The sequence below is a fragment of the Protomyctophum parallelum genome, assembly GCF_964188405.1.
Source record: "Protomyctophum parallelum genome assembly, chromosome: 18".
Classification (NCBI taxonomy): domain Eukaryota; kingdom Metazoa; phylum Chordata; class Actinopteri; order Myctophiformes; family Myctophidae; genus Protomyctophum; species Protomyctophum parallelum.
Genome location: NC_139716.1, coordinates 38,514,168 through 38,535,598, shown reverse-complemented (window position 1 = coordinate 38,535,598; position 21,431 = coordinate 38,514,168). Strand labels below are relative to the sequence as shown.

Here is a 21,431-nt window from a genome sequence, read left to right as displayed (position 1 = left end):
AGAGTCGGTGACAGTATTATCACACGAAAAGATGAAATTACCTACCTAGGTTCCATCCTGGAGGCTAATCTTTCCGGTGATAAAATGGCCACCAACGTAATCAAAAAAGTCAATCAAAGAACAAGATTCCTTTACAGGATCTCCTCACTGGTCAGCAAAAACACCTTGAAGACCTTAACAGGAGCCCTCGTACAAGGTTTCTTTGACTATGCATCCACCTCTTGGTACCACAGCACCTCAAAGGCCCTTAAAACAAGGCTCCAGACCTCTCAAAACAAACTGGTCAGGCTCCTACTTGGCCTCACCCCCCGAACCCACCTCACCCCTGCCCACTTTGACAGGCTGGGATGGCTTAGGGTCGACGACAGAGTACAGCATCTTGCAATGGGTCTGGTCCACAAGATTCGATACACCACCAAGATACCCATGTACCTGTCTAAATACTTCCTTAATGTAAACGAAGTCCACACCCACAACACCAGAGGGAGTGCAACAAACCATGTACAACCCAGATTCGGCACAAACAAGGGACTAAATTCTTTTCGCTCCTATGCCACCAAAATGTGGAACGCCCTACCAACAGTCATTAAGACATGTGAATCCCTTGACTCCTTCAAAACCGCTCTCAAAGGGCACCTACGGACGGCTGCAATTCGAAACTGGCCTCTGTAAAATCTGAATCCCCCCCACCCCCCCACCCCATTTTCCCTCACTGTATATTGTATCTTTTCCCTTTTTTGCTTCCCATATGATGAATTCCTGTTCTGTTCTTTACCTACAGAGAAATGTCTATTTGTATGTCTCTAAATGTTTGTATGTCCTTAAATGTTTTGATGAATTGAACAATGTGGACCCTGTTGTAAACAAGTGTAATGCTTAATTGGGTCGTCCACTCACAGTTGACAGTCTTTGTATTGAGTTTGTGCTTAAAATGTACTGTAAATTCTACAAACTGTTAATAAAGATTTCAATCAATCAATCAATTCTGTACCTGCTGCTTTGTGGACAGTGACTCACACACACACACACACACACACACACACACACACACACACACACACACACCTGTAAACCTTCCGGAAAGAGCCGAGTGTTTCCCGAGCGTCTCCGACTCCCCTCCTCGCCTTCGTCGTTCAGTTCAGTCGTGGTGCAAGTAGGCAGGCAAGCAGCAGAGAGAGCAGGCAGCAACAGCAGCCATGTTGCCGTGGTGAGTGTCTTGTTCCGGTATCAGGGCAGCGGATCGTGATCACAGGCTGTCTCTGACTGTCAGACCCGTTCCCACGAACAACCACGCAGAACAAAACAAGCCACCCACCCTCCCCCCCCGTTGGTTGAACACCATGGATTTTACAACTTGATGATCCGTTCCTCCAGAGTAAAGAAGAGACACCCCCCGACCGTCGCGGAAGGAAATCAAGACCCGTCGGTCTCTACCGAAGCGAGCCGAAGAGGAGCGGACGCGACCCACTCCAGTGACTCCACTCACTCACCACCGCAGTGCAGCGTTTACCAGCGAGCTGTTATTCACATCACGCAGCTCAGCGGTGCTGGTGGTCCGGGTGGATCGTGAGTCCTGTTGTGTGTGGCGGGTCGATCTGCGGTGCGTTCCGCCGCTGGCTGGAGGGGAAGCGGAGCTAAGCGGCTAACAACTAGCCCCGCTTCCACACACACATCAGGCTAACCAGACAGGCAGCTACATCGGCTAACCCGGGGCTAGCCACTTAGCCCAGCTAATCGAGTTAATTCGACATTCTCCGTTGCCATGTGACATCGTTTCACACGGCGTTGCTTTTAATTATTGATATTTTATATTATTATCATTCTTATTTTTTTCTTCCTCCCTACGTTGTGGATTTATCGCCGGGACGGTGGGCATCGAAGCAGGAAGGTCTCGACCTCACCAACCGGGGGAAGAACTGAAGAAACAAGTTTTTGGCCTGAAAGTTTTCGAGTCCTCGGACTTGATTTTAAAACCTCAGAAGGAAACAACCACTGGAACGTCAACACGACAGCCAAAACACATCACTTTATTATACATATTGATATGAACGTTGACGGGGTAGACGTGGTGGTTTGACAGGGAACATGTTGAACCTCTCCTAGCCAGCTCTACAGGTTAGCATTTGGAGCTAACGTCAGTTAGCCTGGCTAGCTCGCTGCTGGACACCGTTCGACGTCGCCTGAATGCAGGAGTGAATTGTTTTTGTTTTTTGAGCAGACCTTTTGTTGTTGTTGCCCTGTTCATAAGCATGGGACGTGTGGTCACTGTAAGCTAGTTAGTAGCCACCTGGCTAACGGTGGCTAGCCGCTGATGTGGGATTCAACTTGTTGATTCACTGAGCTGCTAGCTGGCTAGCACAGACTGACTGGACCTCACCCCACCATCACCTCTATTGTCACAACCTTTAAATGGTCAACACACACTAAAGAAGACCCCCCTCCCCGTCTCACTATTCCTCTCCACCATTATTTTGTGCAATTATAAGTCATTGGGGGGGAAAAGATGTCAACAAGACCCCCACTGGTGCAAGTCATTGAGAATTCGGCTGGACAGGTAAGAATCTTTTTTTTACAGCTCACTTGACAAATTGCTGTTCTAAGTCCTGACATAGGCTTGGCTGGAGCGTTTCCTGCAATCTTGGATTGTCACTGGTGCTTTGCAGGGGCAAAACAATGCCAGTCTCTATTTGGTCTTCTACAGAGAGCCTGCTTGTCCTGGCATTCTCTCCCTCTCTAGCTCCTTCTCTCGCAATGTTTTCTTTGCCACCCCAGCAGTGATTCACCAGCTTGCCTACGCAATCTCATTGGGTTTCCCACTCATAGTCGGACTGGACAGAGACACAATTTTAGGTTTCTGTTTAGACTGTGAGCCAGGGCATGTCCTTCACCACCACCACATTTTGTTAGACGTAGGCACGTAGCCTCTTGTAATACAGTGAACTATCTCAATTTGGGACTCAGTCAGTGATCAATGCCTATTTCATACAGCACATGTCAAATATTTACATGGCACCTTTATTTATGACCTCATGACAAACTAATTTATTGATTATGGGGGGAGTGGGGGTCCACATTTTTCGGATTCTGAACAGCATTTTGCATTTTGTCAGACTTTGCAACTGAAATATTACATGAATAAACTCATTGATTTCCTGTTGCAACTATAAAGCAGCTTCCATCAACAGTACAGTGCAGCTAGTAAATGAAGTTCACAACATCTTGATGAAAAGTTTGTGTCGGTCAGGAATCAGGATACTTTAATATGTCATAATTTAACAAACTACTTGCAGTTGGTTTGGAAGCAGAAGCGTCAGGGCTCATATATCAAATCGCACAATGGCTTTCAAAAGGTTTTTGGTGCCGAGGCACACTCAGGCGTAACAACAAAATTCCAGGGCACATCAAGTCATTGATGGCCTGAAAGTGGCACACAAAGCACTGTGTGATCACACAGGGGAGGGGAGACACACAGCCAGCCTGCTGGACATGGCCAAAATTGCATTAACTCAGATGAGTAAAGTGTGACTGTATGCTCCTCAAACGACGGTATAAAGAAAGTGTTAAGAGTCTTTGTTTGCTGTCCATTTTCGTATTCACAGCAAAAGCAGAATTGAAGCAAGGTTTGGTCGCCGAATAGTTCATCACCAGTTGATGATCACTAGTTCAGAACCAGTATGGTAGATTGCTAGCACTGTCATTGTTGAGGCAATTGTTCCAATGAACTCTCTCAGGATTTCTGCTGGCATTTTGAGAAGCTTAGCTGGCAACGTCACCAGCAGAGTGAGTTTTGTCCTGGGATGTGGGGGTTGTTGAGAGATACTTACAGCTCACAGCAACGTTTAGGAACAAACATAAGGCTGTCTGTCGATTGATGTCCATTCTCTGAAGCCGTAACCAAGCAAACGTGGATAAAATAAATGTACCAAAAGTATTCTTTCCTTCTTAGAAAACTGATTTGATGTTTGTATCCCGGAGAAACACTTGGTTTGACCTCAAAGATTTTTAATAGGCAGGGCCACCCTGGCCCGGCTTTGTAAATCATTATTGGAGAACTGGAGGAGCAAAGCCTACAAGTCTGTGTAGAATGCATAGAATAGATAATAGTATCTGTAGGATTTAGTATGTTTATAATGGGAGCCACTGTGACCTGCACTGAAATGAAGACAATTACTTTTCCAGTGCAGACAGTACCTTGCGTTACAGAGACTGCTGGTGATGAGTCTTGTTTATGTTTTGAGTTAAAAAGACAAACGTGCTGTGGGTGTGAATGTGATTGTGTGTAGGAAGTGTGTGTCTATGGGAGAGTGGATAATGTTTGTGTTGGTTGGGCACGGGCAACTACAGGTATTTGTAACTATGTTTGAGTGGAGTGACGTTTTATTTGCGCAATCACCCCAGTGGCTTTGATAATTGCAGTTTCATAAATAGAGGAGAGGAGCATACAATCTCACATAAGACACTGCTTTCCTTTACTGTTGCCTGCTTCTGTCAATGATGTTTCAAATTATAGTTCATATTTTCAGCTACTGCTTATTTTGTATACAAACTGTAGTTCACGGACCAGTTTTGTTTGCACTTGTTCATATGGTATGTCATGTCATTCACGAAAATGTATATATTCTATTTATACTGTTGGATATACAAGTAGCTTCTCATTCTCCCAGGAAAACTCCAGTAACTTATCTTCAACAATTTTGCCAAAAGATAGCCCTCAAAATGTTAATTGTCCATGGGTGTCTCTCAAGAGAGTTTGGCACTAATAATTGTTCTGCAGTCTTTCATTACACTACAAATGCTTTACAAACATGCAGCCCCCTTGCACTGCTGTCACTCACAACACAACGCCACGCATTGTGAGCTTGTAGATCTGCTATAAAAAAAAAAGATCGTGGGGAAAAATATGTGGAATATTTTGACATTTTAGCAAACAAAATGTTGTATGGAGTTCCCTCATGGCATAAAATATTTTCAGATGTGTGCATTTGGAGGTCCTTGACATGAAAATGGTTGAGAACGAAGCATTGGTTTGTTTAAACAACATTACACGGCAAGCCCAAAAAAGCAACTACACAGTAGAAATAAGATTATGATAAGCAGACATGGGAAAACTGCTGTCTTTTTATCCAGGGGGAAATGAGTTGTACCTAAAACGTTCAAAAGCACAATCCCATGTGGAAACGCAGCCCATCATCAGACATTGAGCCGTTGTCTGCTTTCGACAGCCAATGGGCGACTCGCATGTGATCGAGTCACAAAAGCCCAGACAGTTCAAATTGTCTTCCTTTTTGCTCCCGGTGGAGAGAAACCGCTGACGGAAGCTGCATATTGATATTATGATCTCACTGCGTGTCTGTGTCAGGCTGTTGCAAACAATGGATCTCTGTTGCCCTTATAAGGAGTGTGTGTGTGTGTGTGTGAGTGTGTGTGTGTGTGTGTGCACTTTATACCAGGGAATGAGAAAAGGTAAGCGTCTGTATGAAATCACTGGTTATGTTGGTGTAAGCAAATGTACATATGATACAACCTTACCTGGAACAGAGTTCAGTAGAGTTGATTATCTAAGCCTTATACTGTAGTTGCGACACACACACACACACACACACACACCTATATGTGTGCATGCTAGTCGACACACACACACACACACACACACACACACACACACACACACACACACACACACACACACACCTGTATGTGTGCATGCTAGTTGACACACACACACACACACACACACACACACACACACACACACACACACACACACACACACACACACACCTGTATGTGTGCACGCTAGTCGACACACACACACACACACACACACACACACACACACACACACACACACACACACACACACACACACCTGTATGTGTGCATGCTAGTCGACACACACACCTGTACGTGTTCACGCACACACACGCACGCACGGTGTCACACGCACACCTGTTATGTGTGCAATGCCTGTTTTCCAGAGACTCCATAAAGCACCATGGTCTGTTGCGTTTGTCTATGCTGACATGCACACAACTTGACTTTTTCCATACGCTCATCGTCACACACCGTGGCCCCTAACCTTCACTGAGTCAGGTAGTCGAGGACTCGAGGTCGTGTCTCTGTCGCCAACTCTGCTGCGCTCATTCCTTGCGTACACTGGGCAGTTGTTTTAAGGGGTGAAAAAGAGAGTTCTGGGTTGGGGGTGCGGGGGTGTGTGTAATGGCCAGCTCTCAGCTGGGTCTGTAGGTGAAAGATCATTAGAGAGACACACACACACACACACACACACACACACACACACACACACACACACACACACACACACACACACACACACACAGAGTGTGTGTGGAGTCTAAAAGGCCATGTAAAGAAAGCCTATGGTGTCAGGTCTCAAGATTCAGGACAAGATGGCACCGGACATTAACACCACATGAGTGTTGACACTTGGCAGTGTGTGACAGAACGAGAGAGAGAGAGGGAGACTTTGGAACATGTATAATCTGTGTCTGTGTGGAGGTGTTTCCCATTGATCAGCTGACCGGTGGCAGCAGATGATGTAAACCTAATCGTGTCCAGGGCTTCAGAGTCAGACTAACCCTCACCCCCCGTCCCAGATCAGTCCTAAAATATAAATACATGCTATTATTTATCTCCAATAGTCATGTGATCAACATGGATCTGTCTGATTGTCCATATTCCATCCTAATTGTAATCATGAACACGGCATGCGATTGCCATGAAATTATGAACGCACATTCCCACAATGGGTAGAGCAAGAAATGCCAAAAAAAATCCAATCGGCCTCATAGTTGCACTATAACAGGCCGATTTGTGTCTTATTACTGCACCGATATGTGTAAAACGTTGTAAAAATGTTGCCCTGCATTTTTCACATCTGCCAAATTGGTACACATGATCTTTATAGTAATGTGATCAAGACTGATCTGTGTGATTGTTTTTGAGTACTCTCTTACAGAGCTATGTGTGTGGCTGGCTGGCTGGCTGGCTGGGTGCCTGGGTCTGAGCACGAAAATAGCATGGTTGTTTTTCACCACCTGTGCGCAACCTAACACACACACACACGCACATATTAACTGTATATATGAAGATTTCGGATGTGCCAGTACAGTAGTGACACTAAAAGGCCCTTTCGCCAACCCCACCTAGGGTATGGGCGCTGATGACACGGAGGAGAGAACACGCCCACAGCGCTCCTGGTGGGAATCTCTCACTGACGCCCTGTAGGGACCCGCCTCCGCTGCTCTCTAGCAAAATGTCCCACTGTCGTGGAGGGTTTAGAATTCCCCTAAAATAAACAACACCAGGTAGCTACTCACCGAAACAAAGCTTGCTAGACCTTGGTAAAAGTCTATTCTCCAAGCTGAGAAGCGTCTCACCGGACAGAGTAACTTCTTCTACTACGGCATTTCCGGGCTGTGCCTGTGCCGATCCACTTGGATGCATTATTTCATGACACAAATAGTCCTGGGGACCTGAGATGCTTCCCAGCCTGGAGAATTGACTTTTTCCTATAGTCTAGCAAGCTTTGTTTCGGTGAGTAGCTACCTGGTTTTGTTTATTTTCGGGGAATTCTTATTTCGAAACCCTCAACGACAGTGGGATATTTGCTAGAGAGCAGCGGAGGCGGGCCCCACAGGGCGTCGGTGAGAGACTCGCTGACACACTGGCTCATGGCTACGTACCCCCCTGCTCCTACACATTTTTGTCCAAACATCACAAACGTTCCTGCCAAACGACCTGGTGGAGACCTGTGCTCAGAAGAGCACTTTTTCTAGTTATTATCACTGTTGAAATGGCTTGTCAATCATTTCTATTTGTATACAGTGACTTTGTGGCTACTAAAAAAAATCTGATCACAGCCAGGGTTGCTTGCGTGTGCAAGAGGGGGTGTGGATTTCATAGTGTTTCTGCGGTAAAGAACCATGTGCAGAATTATGGTAAAACCTGGCTTGTACTTTGTCCGAACTTAGCCGATCTACAAGCCCACAACGTGACTCATCCTCAGGTCTTTGAGGGCTTTTAGATTGCCTAGCAACACAATCGTACAAACGAAGCATTAACCACACTTATTGACACGGTCTCTAAATGCAGTCGGCCTGCCTCAGGACATGCTTCGTGGTTTTGGTTCAGATGGGACTGTAGAGTTATTTATTTGAGACGAGCAGACCTGTTGTTATTGAGAGTTAAATAAAAGACCACTATTGGCGTCGATAAGCCTTCACAGCACGGAACGCTGTGAAATGAATGCTAGCACCATGGACGGCTGGCTGTGTTAAAACAGAACCTCTTCTGCTAATCATGGCCGTGGCGGCTTCAGTTCCAAACGGGGAGCTTTCATAGAGATGCCCAAAAGTTAAACAAACAATTTGATAACAATGTGTCGTTTATTCAAAACGGCTCACTTTTAATGCGATCACATTCCATTTAACATTGCATATTTATCACTTCATAACGTTACTCTTTATGTAGCGCAGCAATATTTTCCATGGAAAGGAGACTCTGACTGGATGGTAAATATGAAGTTTCATCATATTTACCGTCACGTGTGTCTTGTCCTGGGAGTTTGCGCACCGCTTTGTGCAGTGACCATTGTTATGCACAGTTCCCGGCCCAAATATATTTAGTTTGGTCTCCGCCCGGGACGTCAGGATTCCCTTAGTCTCGAGCCCTGCTAGTGTCTGTCTCCGTCCATGGATGTTTATCTCCAAAACTGGAGACTAAACTAATTTTGCTCCTAATGTACATACCTGGGTTGCAGTGTGATCTATTGGGACATGGGTGATGGGACATATCTCTCAGGCTGATTTTATAATGCAGATTGAGGACCAACTGCCATTGTTTGCATAATGCCCTTGTTAGTTTAGGGATCGTGGCTGGAAATGGTGGAGACGTCAGACTATGGAGTCATGTCGGAGTGATACGGTTGACTTGGCTGGCCTATTACATCCAGCATTACACGGTTTCCCTTCTATAATACATTTAGCAACAAGCTCCAAAATACAGACCAATTGGCAGAGAAGAAATATGAGACTAGTTCATATAGAATCACTACTACCACATGAACACTATTGTCTGGCCTTGGCGTGTTATAATCGGGGAACATTTGGTGAAAAGGTCAGATCTACAAGCTTGCAATGCGTTGTCAGGCTATGGAACTGCTATTTCCGGCAAGAGATTTTATGTCTAAAACCATTTCTTTTTTATTATTACTATAGAAATAAGGAATTGAATGTGCTACATAAATTCTTGTATGATGAAGTAGTAGAGCATTCGTTTACAAAAAGGAGATACAAGGTTTCTGCCCAACATCGATTATATAGGGTTTAATTGGTTAAGCCTCCGATGCATAGTAGATGCAAACAATCCCAAGGAACAAATTCCTATATTTATTCAGTGGCGGGGGGGCATCACAGATTAACCCATTCTGAACGGGCACCCATTTTGGTGTCAGCATCATGTTATGCTTTAGCTATTGAAAAATAGCAGATCTACAAGCTCATATCGCGCCACCAAGTGGCGCGATACGAGCTTGTAGGTCTGCTATTTTTGAAAAATCTAAGAGCGACTGACATTTCTAGAATCTGATCTCAGGTCAGAATGGGTTAATCAGACCAGTGTGTGTCCAGTGGAAACCTCGTATGAATCTGATCTCAGGTCAGAATGGGTTAAATTACCTACACCCGGGACAGAACATTTACATTTTTATAAACAAAGAAGTGTTTGGAGCATGTATTTACTATTTAGTATTATAATGTCCGTTTGAAATTAAATGGGTCACTGAGAAAAAAATCTAGTTATTTACGACAAATATTGCGAATATTACGATATTGCCTTTAAAGCTGCTAATAAGTTGCTAATATGTAAAAATTGGAATACTCTTTTGTTTTTGATCGAAAAAAAAAAAAAACTTGGTCGGTTGGGTCGAAATGACTAACCAATCAGGAAGGACACAGGCAAATCGACCAATGACAAAGCTTCTAGGAAAATCTTTGAATGCAGATTGCGTGCCCTAGATGAGTCACAGACATTGTTTTGGGAGCGTTTTACCCATTGCGGTGATTGCGCACACACACAGCCCCCCCCCCCCCCCCAACAGGAGTAGTGGTGGTTTATTTTCCGAGGGACACGGGCTAAAACGTCTTTAGAAGTGGATGATATATTGACCATATATCGATATCGTGATACCGTTGCCTTTTTGCGATACTGATATTGCGCATGTTCATTCCTCTAATGATACAATAACGATATATTGTGCAGCCTTACTTAATATACACTTCATATTTCAACAGACACCACATACTATTAGCATGAGTTAGCACGCATTTATTTGAGAGTAGTTGTGAATGGTTGTGTAGTACCTATTTGACATTCTGCGTCCATGCTACTTGTGGATGAGTCACCAACAGCAACACCAACAGTCATCTATAGCACACGTACATATACATATGGCATGCTTAAACACACACACACACACACACACTCTGCCGTTCCACCCAGGAAACCATAAATTATGGCTCTCTCCATACCAGACCAGTCACTAGGCAGATGAACTGAAAGACAAACCTAGCCAGGGCCTTAGCAACAGAGAACATGACACACACGCACACACGCACACGCACACGCGCACACACACACACACACACACACACACACACACACACACACACACACACACACACACACACACACACACACACATACACACATACACATACACATACACATACACATACACATACACATACACATACACATACACATACACACACATGCTCATTCTCACCTCAAACAAATCTGAATGGATGAAAAACAGTTAATTTGATTGTGTTCTTTTAGTTATATTAAGCCACACGTTACAAAGTCTTAAGAGTGATTGAGTCCCCCTGCTAGAGAAATCCGATGGCTCTGTGTGTGTATGTGTGTCGTCATGACTTTGGTAAAAAAATAAAACGGACTGTATTGCCACTTACAGTGCTTGTTTTGCCAACACTGATGTGAAGTTCAGTGCGTCTTGATGCTGGGTTTGTGTGTTGGATTGTTTTAGGGAGCGGGGGAGAGAACAGGCCTTTCCAGTCGAGCCAGGCAGTGGGTGTGCTCCCTAACTGCAGACCTGCTTGTCGTAGGGCTAAGACGTCATTCAGGTGTATGAGAGTGTGTGTGTGTGTGTGTGTGTGTGTGTGTGTGTGTTAGGGACTCAGTGAGCGCACCGTGTTAACATCTACTATACTCTGATTTCTGGCATTATATGGCATTCTTTCCCCTAAGGAAGTGAGAAAATGTCCCTTTTGAGAAGGAAGTTGAAGTCCACACAGTTATGTGAGGCAAGTGGATGTAATAATGTGTACTCATTGTGCTTAATGACAGAGTCGTCAAATGGCTGTACGATAATTATCTCACTTATCAATACTACTTCCCATACACGTGTTTCAGCTTTTAAGGAAGTAGCGAGAAAAAGCTTTACAGAAAATGTGACACGTGACACGGCTACACAATAAGATAGATAATAATAATATATCCCCATGATCATCACAGCTGTGAACAGTGACATTTGTAAAGTGCAATAAGCTGATTATTATCCTACATGTTCCTTAACAAAGACTGCATTCCCCCAGGAGCCTATACTAGTCTATACTAGATTCATTGCATGGTAAAAATCGATCGATACCGATATTGCAGTACAAGTTTCCACTTTCCAGAAGGGCTTACATTACACCTGTTAGGCTGTTATGCAGTAACAGTAATTATGGGCATGGATGCAGACTTCTACAAAACCAGTGCATTATTTTCTTATCGCCTAATTTATTAGGCCAGCCTATTGATCTACACTCTGTTTCTTGGTGTCACTACCAAAGGAGATGAGCACACATTAGTACAAACGACTTAAAAGAAAATATGTAACATTTATTTATCTTTCACTTTACATTTTTCAAATTCCCTGTGAAACACTGATAGAATTAGCATTACAAAAGCCTTTTTCATTTAAGTAATTCCCCCCCCCCCCCTGCTCTATACCAGATCTACAAGCTCACAACATGCTGCGACGTGTTGTGAGCTTGTAAATCATCCGTTTTTGCCAAATGTTTATTTGTTTTTTTCCATAAGTTTTCCCATGAGGCGGCCACTGGATTACAATGCTGAAAAGGGAAACCACCGTTCTGCCTTAAAGCAACGCGGGTGAAATAAGATACCATGATCACCACAGGAAGTTGAAGGAGAACTGTGGGGTCAAAAAAATATCTTTCACAGAATAAAACAATATGATTATGATAATAAATTTTAGTTAAATAACTAGAATTTAATTTAGTAGAGTAGATGTTTCTGGCTATGTTTTTTGACACATGCATGTGCGTGCGTACACACACAGACACACATTTCCCTCAATGGCTAGCATAAACATCTACACTTTGCTAATATACAGAAAGAATACAAAAGGCATATTATATTCCTTAATCAAATATTATTTGACCATTTTTGCAATACAGCGCCAGGCAATGGCATCTTTGTATGAGGAATACAATTAAATTAAAAATGCACCGTCTTGTCTGTCACGTGACATCACATGCAAAAGCAGAGACGTTTCCTTATTTTACCGGCCCACATGTGCGTTCCTCGGCCACGTTCACACTCGCACAGCACAGAAAACTACACAATGATAGAACCGCAGAATTTTCAGTTAATTATTAACTGTTGAGTTTAATTGATTCATTTCTAAACGGTGATAAATCGATTAACTATTAACATCCCTAGTAGCAGCAGAATGAGGGCATACAGGCAACCAACTGCTTCATTGTAGATCCCCACTGTGGCACCAACAGAGCAAACATAGCTTGGAATTGGTTTGACATATGCACATACAAACATGGCGCATGCGAAGCACACACACACACACACACACACACACACACACACACACACACACACACACACACACACACACACACACACACACACACACACACACACACACACCCAAGGGAGTTAGGGTAATCCAGTGCAAGAGCACACATTCATACATATACACGACATTGAATTCACAGCAAACTGAGACCCAGTGTGGCACCACCTTGCTAAATCAAGGGGCCTCTCTTAGGTTTGCTTAGCTCGTGCATGTGTGTGTGTGTGTGTGTGTGTGTGTGTGTGTGTGTGTGTGTGTATGTATATATATATGCAAGGGAATGTGTCGGTGATCGAGTCTGCGTTAGTGGAGAATACTCGTGTAAGAGGAAATGGCTTCATTTGTACGATAAATCTCAGACATTTATTTATGTAGCGGTTTGACCATCAGAATGTTGAAAAATCTAAACCTCCACAATACTTAAAAGCTATAATTACTGTAGTTACTATGCCTAGTACAACTCAATGTGACTTTTAGTCTGAAGGATAAAACAAACCAAAAGAAACCTGAAGGATTAAGTAGTGCATTTTTTCCAGACCTGAGGACGATTCTAAAAAAAAAGGCCTCTAAATCCTGTCTTCCGGTTTTCTGAATAACCTATGTATCTATGTCGGTGGTTCTCAACCTTTTTCATGTCAAGGACCCACCGAATTACCTGTATTTGGCTGCGGACCCCCATCTGAAAATATGTTGTTTCAGGGACCCCCCCCAGAAGAAAAGAAAATAACGTTTGCTCTGAAAGAATATACATTGAATTTGTGCCACATTTTCCAGATTTTTCAGAGCTTGTACATCTGCTATTTTTCAATAGCTAAAGTATAACATAATGCTTAAAACTCAAAGGGGTTAAAGGTTGTCTAACTACTAGACGGTTTAAATCGTCTACCCTAGCGTCCCCATTCTGGACATGTCATAATTTAAGTGGAAATAGGCAAACACAGATAGCAGACGCAGATAGCAGATCTATTTCACAACACTGTTTTTAACTTGTAGAACAGCAGTTTTTTGGCGTAGAGAAACAATAGGATGTCGTAGCCATGAACAGACCCTTGGGCAGTGGGGACCCAGGTCAACAGATTATATAGGGTTTAAATGTTTAACGACTGTCGTAGTGTATTCAGTAACATTCAGTAAGGAATGTTGTACCACTGTGTCTCTTCTACTGGTGTATACTGTGAGCAGGCTGCCAGGTACAGTAGAACGTCATCGTTTGTCTTTCTGACCTCATGTCTTTCTGATGCCCCCCTCTCAGCAGTTTGTCCAAATCATATGGTTGGTTATGTCATGATTGTGGTGGCAGAGCCAGATTCCTTCATTCATGGTCATTCAGGGTTTTTCCTGTACGCCAGAGTGTAGAGTAGGAGAGTAGCGACATGCTTTGATCTAGCCGCAAAGCGGGTGTAGTTCCAAACATTGCTCCTATGGCTGGAACTATCCCATTGAGATAGAATGAGCACTTCCGCATTCCATTGTTACAATGGGAGTCAACGCTAGTGTCGCCACTCTCTTACTATATTACTCTGATGTACGCCAACTACACAAGTCTATATATTTTATACTATACTAATACATGTGTACCTTAACATGTGTGTCTGTATATGTATGTATGTATATATATACATATATATATATATATATATATAAACAAATTGTCAATAAAATAATCGATAGTTGCAGGCGAAGAGACTGCAATCTTCTGTTCTCAAAGTGACAGATGGCTTCCCCTGCTCTTCTTACGATGTGGCAACCAATGCATGTGTACTTTTTAAACTGCCATTTAATTTGAGTAAAAGCTGTGCAGTGTGCATGTATTGCTGCTGTTCTCATGGTATTCCTTTTCCCTCTTCTTTATTGTGATCATAGTTATGTGCACAATAATGCAGTGTTTATATTAGTCTTGCATGGTCTACATGGTCCATTTAGAGATTCATGTATGTGAATCACGTGCTAGGAGACAATGGCTTTCTCAGATCCCTCTGTGGTAACGATACTTGAAGGCCCACCTACCTACCCGCTAAAACAGAGCCGAGTGGAGGAATGAGCGCGAAGCAAAGAAAGGACACCCAGGGATTTGGCTGGATGGATCATCTTGAACGGGAGAGAATTTGGGAGATATGGGGAAGATGAAAGTAGAGAGGAGAGAAGAAGAGAGGTAGAGATGGGGAAGATGAAAGTAGAGAGATGGGGAAGAGAGAAGAAGAGAGGGGAGATGGGGAAGAGAGGAGAGATGGGGAAGAGAGGAGAGATGGAGAAGAGAGGAGAGATGGGGAAGAGAGGAGAAGAGAGGAGAGATGGGGAAAAGGAAAGAGGAGAGATGGGGAAGAGAAAAGGAGAGGGGCACAAAGGCTGGTGAGAGCAGGATACACTACAGCCAGCGACAGATCACCATGGCAACACAGTCATCACGACCTGGAGACAGGAGGCGTGTGTATGTGTGGTTGTACATACGTGTGTTGTGTATGTGTTTGCCTCCGCTCCCACAAGATTCAGTATAATGTGGTAATGTAATGTGGTAATGTAATGCGGTTGTGGTGTTGTTACCCATAATGAAACCGTCTTTGTCCCTCCCAGCGTGTTTGTTTTGCACATCGTCGCTGCCAGGCGAAAAAACCTTGTATGTCCCAAAGTTCAAAACCGTTACTTTTCAGGAAAGGGTGGAGAAAAAAGAAGAACCTTTCTTCCAGTGGATCCAATCTAGTTATTATTTAGTCACAAGCTCTTGTTAATACTGGTTAAATATAAAACCCACACATGGCGTCCATGGCATGTCTTTATAGGGGAAAGTATTCAAGAAATAGCAAAAATGACAAGACTACAAGTGATGCGTTGACCAGCTATTTTCACTACCATTGGTACCAACACTGCCATTACACAAAGTATATAATAAGGAGATGAAATGGACGTCCAAGGTTTCTTTCTGCCCAACAGAGACCATATACAGTATCTTTATTTTTATAAAGAGTGTAAGGGAAAATGTTTCCCTTACAAAATATGAATTGTTCAACACTTTGTGTGGCTTCTTAACTAGTAACTGAATGACTGACATTTTCCTCACACTCTCCAGGGTTCTAATTTCCAATTTTGTACACATCACTCTAGTGTTTTTAAACTGAGATGAATCACACCCAGCCATCATTCTTCCTACTGTCGACTACTGTGCTATTTTAAAGCACTCTTCTAATAATAATAATAATGGATTTTATTTATAACGCACTTTATATTCGCAAGAATCTCAAAGTGCTACAGAGTGAGTAAAAGCAAAAGAAACAACATACCATTAAAAACATCTAAAAGAACAGTAACATTAAAACAATGTAGTTTCTCAGGGGGGTGGAATGGCTTATTAGGCCCATTCAATGTACCAGTGAATAGGTTTGCCTTGACGTAACTGTCAACGGCAGTTGCCTGATATACTTGTTCAGGAGGATATCAGGTTTTTCAACACAAGGCTTCTTGTTCACTTCCCAAATTTTTATTTCAGTGTTCAGTGCTTTCCTAACACTTCCTGCTGTTGTGCACTAGTATACACTCGCACAAACAGCAAGATGACAGTAGGATTGTACTGTACACATGTTTACAGCTCGCTTAGCCGTCTAGGAGTGTTAAGTGTGTGAGTTAACCTCGTGAACCGCCAGTTTTTAAACCAGTTTTATACTTTTTAAATATTTTAACTTTACTTGTGTAATGTAAGTCAGTGGTTCCCAAACGTCTTCATGTCAAGGACCCCCAAATTGACACTCATTAGCCCACTGGAAGACTCCCAGTTTGACGTGGATTAGTCTATGGACCCCCATTTAATGCAATTTCTATCTCTGGGACCCCTAATTTATATGGTAAAATCTAAGTTAATTGAACTCTGAGAGTGTGCAAATGGAACCAAACGGACCCATTAGGGTCCGTTTGGTTCCATTTGTACATTCTGAGTTACAGACCCATAAGTGTCCACTTGGTTCCAAACTATCATTTAGCTGGGGACCCCCTGGGACAACCTCAAGGACCCCTGGGGGTCCCCGGACCCCACTTTAGGAACCACTGATGTAAGTCAATGGGACTTTGAACTGACTGAACCCTTGCCCAAATTTTGACTTGTGTCGTAGTGTAACAATCGGCCTTTTGTTTAGAAAGGAAAACTATTAACTAACGGAAAAAGACGGGATCGGCAGGTTTTTAGCTCAATGAAACTCACATATTTAATAACAAAATAAATCAATCAGGTAAGACAATACACTTGCTTCTGTCCCTATACCAAAATAATAAACATACAAACAAACCAACACTCAATTCCCCAATCCCCTTTCAACCCAACAAAGTCCCAACGTCAGTTGTAAACAACAAACAAAACAAGTTCGTCACGCGAGGCAGGCGCTCTGAATCACGAACGGTCCCGCGACCGTCCTCCTCTCAGTACGCTCGCACAGTATAGTTCCACAGATCCATAAGAAGCGCACGTTAATCCATTGATATCCAACAGAGCACGGATTTCTCTCACCCGCGATGCTCCTCGTTGACCGGCAGTTCATGCATGGACCCAGCTCCGATGACGCAGTCTCCCCAGCGTCCCAACACGGCCGCTTACTCCGTGCTCGGCTGAGCTCGACAGTTTGTTTGTTTAGGCTGCAGGTTGCTAGTAGTTAGTTACGTTAACTTCAACACTAAACACAGACCCTGGCGCCTCTGAGATCTCCTCCTCACACCCGTTCACACTAGTACCCAGGTTTTTCACTTCCTGCACCACACCCTCTATTTGTCAAGTGGCGTGTGGCAGCAATCACTGTCATGCTAATCAGGCCCATTACCTCCGACATGAATTGGAAGTGCACATATCACAGGGTTTCGCATGTATTCATATCACACGTATACAATAACACACATTGGAAAAAGCAGATAATAATAATATAATGTGCATTTTGTCACAGTCCCCCCCCCCCCAGCTGGAAGCTAATTCTCCAAGTCCTCCCAAAGGAGGGGTTGAGGTTGACCACATTAAAACATTTCTACTTTCTGGTTCCTTCCAATTCAAAAGGTATAACTAAAGGCCCAATCTGTCTCGTCATCTAGCTGAACCTGACCACTTCGGGGGCACTAGCTTTGACGAGCATGCTTCAAAAGGGTTGGAGAGTGGATGTGCTCTCGGCCCGACCAAAGCGTCTGGCTGGGACTGCGCTCGTCTCTGCCAGGCTCTAACATATTTGGCTTCTCTGGCCTGGGAGACACCCCCCCTCCCCCACCTTCGTCCAACTTTTTTGACCATGGCCCACTCGTTGTTGTAGCCAATGGTGACCAGCAGCATGGCGCTTCCTTCCCCACCTCTCAAGATCGGCCCCGTCGGGTCGACCCCAAGACCTCGCCCTGCCCGGTCTCCCTGAGTAGACTGTAACATCACGGACGGCTTACAGTCACCTGGCCTGCCCTGCTGACAAACGTGGCACCTCGTAACGTACTCCCACACGTCTCTGCGGACTGACGACCACCAGGCCACCTCGAGGATCCTAAGGAGAGTCTTTAGTCTACCTGGATGACCCCTCGTCCGGCGGTCGTGGAAGTGTTCCAGGAAACAGCGGATCAGGCTTTCTGGCACCACCACCTGAAGCTTCCGGCCAGAGTCTCTGGTCGGCCGCCTCCGATATAGGATTCCCTGGACCTCCTCATACCCACCGCGACGGGTTCGTGGGTCGGACTGGACTAGACCTCCCAGTAGACATCCGAGCTTAGGATCTGCATGCTGAGCCTCGTTTAGGCCACGCAGAGTTACCTCTGCCGGCCACTTCTGGGACAGGTATTCCACCTCAGGTGGGTCACCTTGGCCCCGCGGCCCTAGGGTGGCACCACCACCGACTCTCGATGGTGGCAACTTCCCGTTGACATGCTGCACCAGTTTGACACACGTTGGTGCGACCCGAGCTCCTCTCCCTGGCACGTTCTTGGGCCCCTTGTCCCTACATTGCGATTCAGCCTTCTTGGTGCTGGAGGGTAGGCCATTGGAGGCCTGACAACAGGGAGTAGGCCTGCTGAGGGTCCGACCGTGAGGGTTAGGTTGAGTATCGGTACCGGCCATTTTTATTTCCGACACCTTCCCGTTCCATCTCTCATCTACCCTCATGAAACACTTTTTCTGTGACTGTTCAATAGAGCTGTCGATGAGAGTTTCCATCTCCCTCATTCTGTGATCTACGTACCCCCTTAGGCTCTCTTCCCTGTTTGCAATACTCTCCATTGCTTTTTCAAACTGCCCCTGTCTGTACTGCACCAGATCTTCGAGGGTTTGCAGCTTGCTCTTAATCAAGGCCAACTCAACTGTAATGTTAATGCCCTCACATCGCTCCATTGTTTTTTCACAGCTTTTTTTTTTTATTACAGTGTATAATAGTTGTATGGTCTTAGCCGTTTTTTTACAGTGTATTGTTCTTTTGTACCTTTTTAACAACAATCATCAAATGGTGGTTTCACTAATTAAACTTACGCCTGCGATCCCCGTATGGGCCACCACCTGTAACAATCGGCCTTTTGTTTAGAAAGGAAAACTATTAACTAACGGAAAAAGACGGGATCGGCAGGTTTTTAGCTCAATGAAACTCACATATTTAATAACAAAATAAATCAATCAGGTAAGACAATACACTTGCTTCTGTCCCTATACCAAAATAATAAACATACAAACAAACCAACACTCAATTCCCCAATCCCCTTTCAACCCAACAAAGTCCCAACGTCAGTTGTAAACAACAAACAAAACAAGTTCGTCACGCGAGGCAGGCGCTCTGAATCACGAACGGTCCCGCGACCGTCCTCCTCTCAGTACGCTCGCACAGTATAGTTCCACAGATCCATAAGAAGCGCACGTTAATCCATTGATATCCAACAGAGCACGGATTTCTCTCACCCGCGATGCTCCTCGTTGACCGGCAGTTCATGCATGGACCCAGCTCCGATGACGCAGTCTCCCCAGCGTCCCAACACGGCCGCTTACTCCGTGCTCGGCTGAGCTCGACAGTTTGTTTGTTTAGGCTGCAGGTTGCTAGTAGTTAGTTACGTTAACTTCAACACTAAACACAGACCCTGGCGCCTCTGAGATCTCCTCCTCACACCCGTTCACACTAGTACCCAGGTTTTTCACTTCCTGCACCACACCCTCTATTTGTCAAGTGGCGTGTGGCAGCAATCACTGTCATGCTAATCAGGCCCATTACCTCCGACATGAATTGGAAGTGCACATATCACAGGGTTTCGCATGTATTCATATCACACGTATACAATAACACACATTGGAAAAAGCAGATAATAATAATATAATGTGCATTTTGTCACAGTAGAATAGATCATCAGTCATAGACATCATCTATTCTACGCCATATTGTAGACGATATGTCACAACTTGCTGGCCACAAGAAGAAGTTAAGTCAGAGATCCAGATTGAAGCCATTCTGTGCAGAGTTCGGACCCCGAGATCCACATGCTTTGTTCGTAAATTAATAATTTTGTTAATTTCTTTCTTTTCTTCTTCCATGCGGCGATCTCTTAATAGTTCCTTCCCTCCTGTTCTACGGCTGATTTTCTCCCAGTACCTAGATTAGAAAAGGTCAGCCATAATGAGGTGCGAGTCAAAACATGATCAAGCAACGCCCTGGATTAACACCACTGCTCTGTGTGTGTGTGTGTGTGTGTGTGCGTGTGTGTGTGTGTGTGTGTGTGTGTGTGTGTGTGTGTGTGTGTGCGTGTGCGTGCGTGAGAGAGAGACTGGTTTTGTGTCTGTATACACGATTGTGTGTGCAGTGTGACACCCAGTGACTCTCAGTTGCATGTTCAAATGAGCCACTAAAGCAATACAAATTTTAATTAGCACCTGCCTACCTTACTGTTTCTTTGGGGGGGGGGGGAGATTTTGTTTTATAACCTTTTTATATATATTTATTTGGCCACAGCATGGTATGAGTAGCATTCTTGTACAGTGTCCCATTCTTTTATTTTAAATCTTCGTTTAGATGAGGATAATAAAGCAATACAACAAAGAGAAATAAATGCCAAAAGAAAGGGAAGCAAAAATGGATGCAAGATAAAAAATAAAATAAAAACAAACAGTGGAGCTGCTTATATAGTATACATGAGTATGTGGGTGTGTGTCCTTTCGTGGGATGTGATACGTGTCAATCAAATAAGTAAATTTAAAAAATAAAGCAAATGTACAAAATCATGTCAAAGAAGGCGCATTTTCCGTGGAAATAGAGAGTCGTCGACTCGTGGAACCGTCTTAAGATCAGAGGCATCAGGCATGCCAGATTTACAAGTTAACTAGAAAAAGTGCCCTTCCGGGCACAGGTCTCCACCAGGTTATCCACAGATCCGTGCAGTTAGAGGTAAAAACACTTTTCGGCCAGTTATAGCGCCACCTTGAGGCTGAGTTGAAATTGTTCATGTGGCATTTCGTCCTCGGCCTAGTGGGAATGTGGGTGCACAATTTCACGGAAATCACGCGATGTGTTCATGATTTGCAGCATTTTGTTTGAAACTGAGCACT

At 44.1% G+C, this 21,431-nt stretch overlaps 1 protein-coding gene across 12 annotated transcripts in view; it reads left to right on the top strand.

The window, feature by feature from the left end:
* Window positions 1-1,156: 1,156 nt before the first annotated feature.
* The window catches only part of mark2b (MAP/microtubule affinity-regulating kinase 2b), a 94,756-nt gene continuing 74,481 nt past the window's right edge, over window positions 1,157-21,431 (top strand). For all 12 annotated transcript variants that reach the window (XM_083788968.1, XM_083788961.1, XM_083788966.1 and 9 more), the window contains exon 1: window positions 1,157-2,554. In XM_083788968.1, coding sequence (XP_083645094.1) covers window positions 2,504-2,554 — 51 coding nt within the window. In that variant the 5' untranslated portion in view covers window positions 1,157-2,503. The remainder of the gene's footprint in view (window positions 2,555-21,431) is intronic.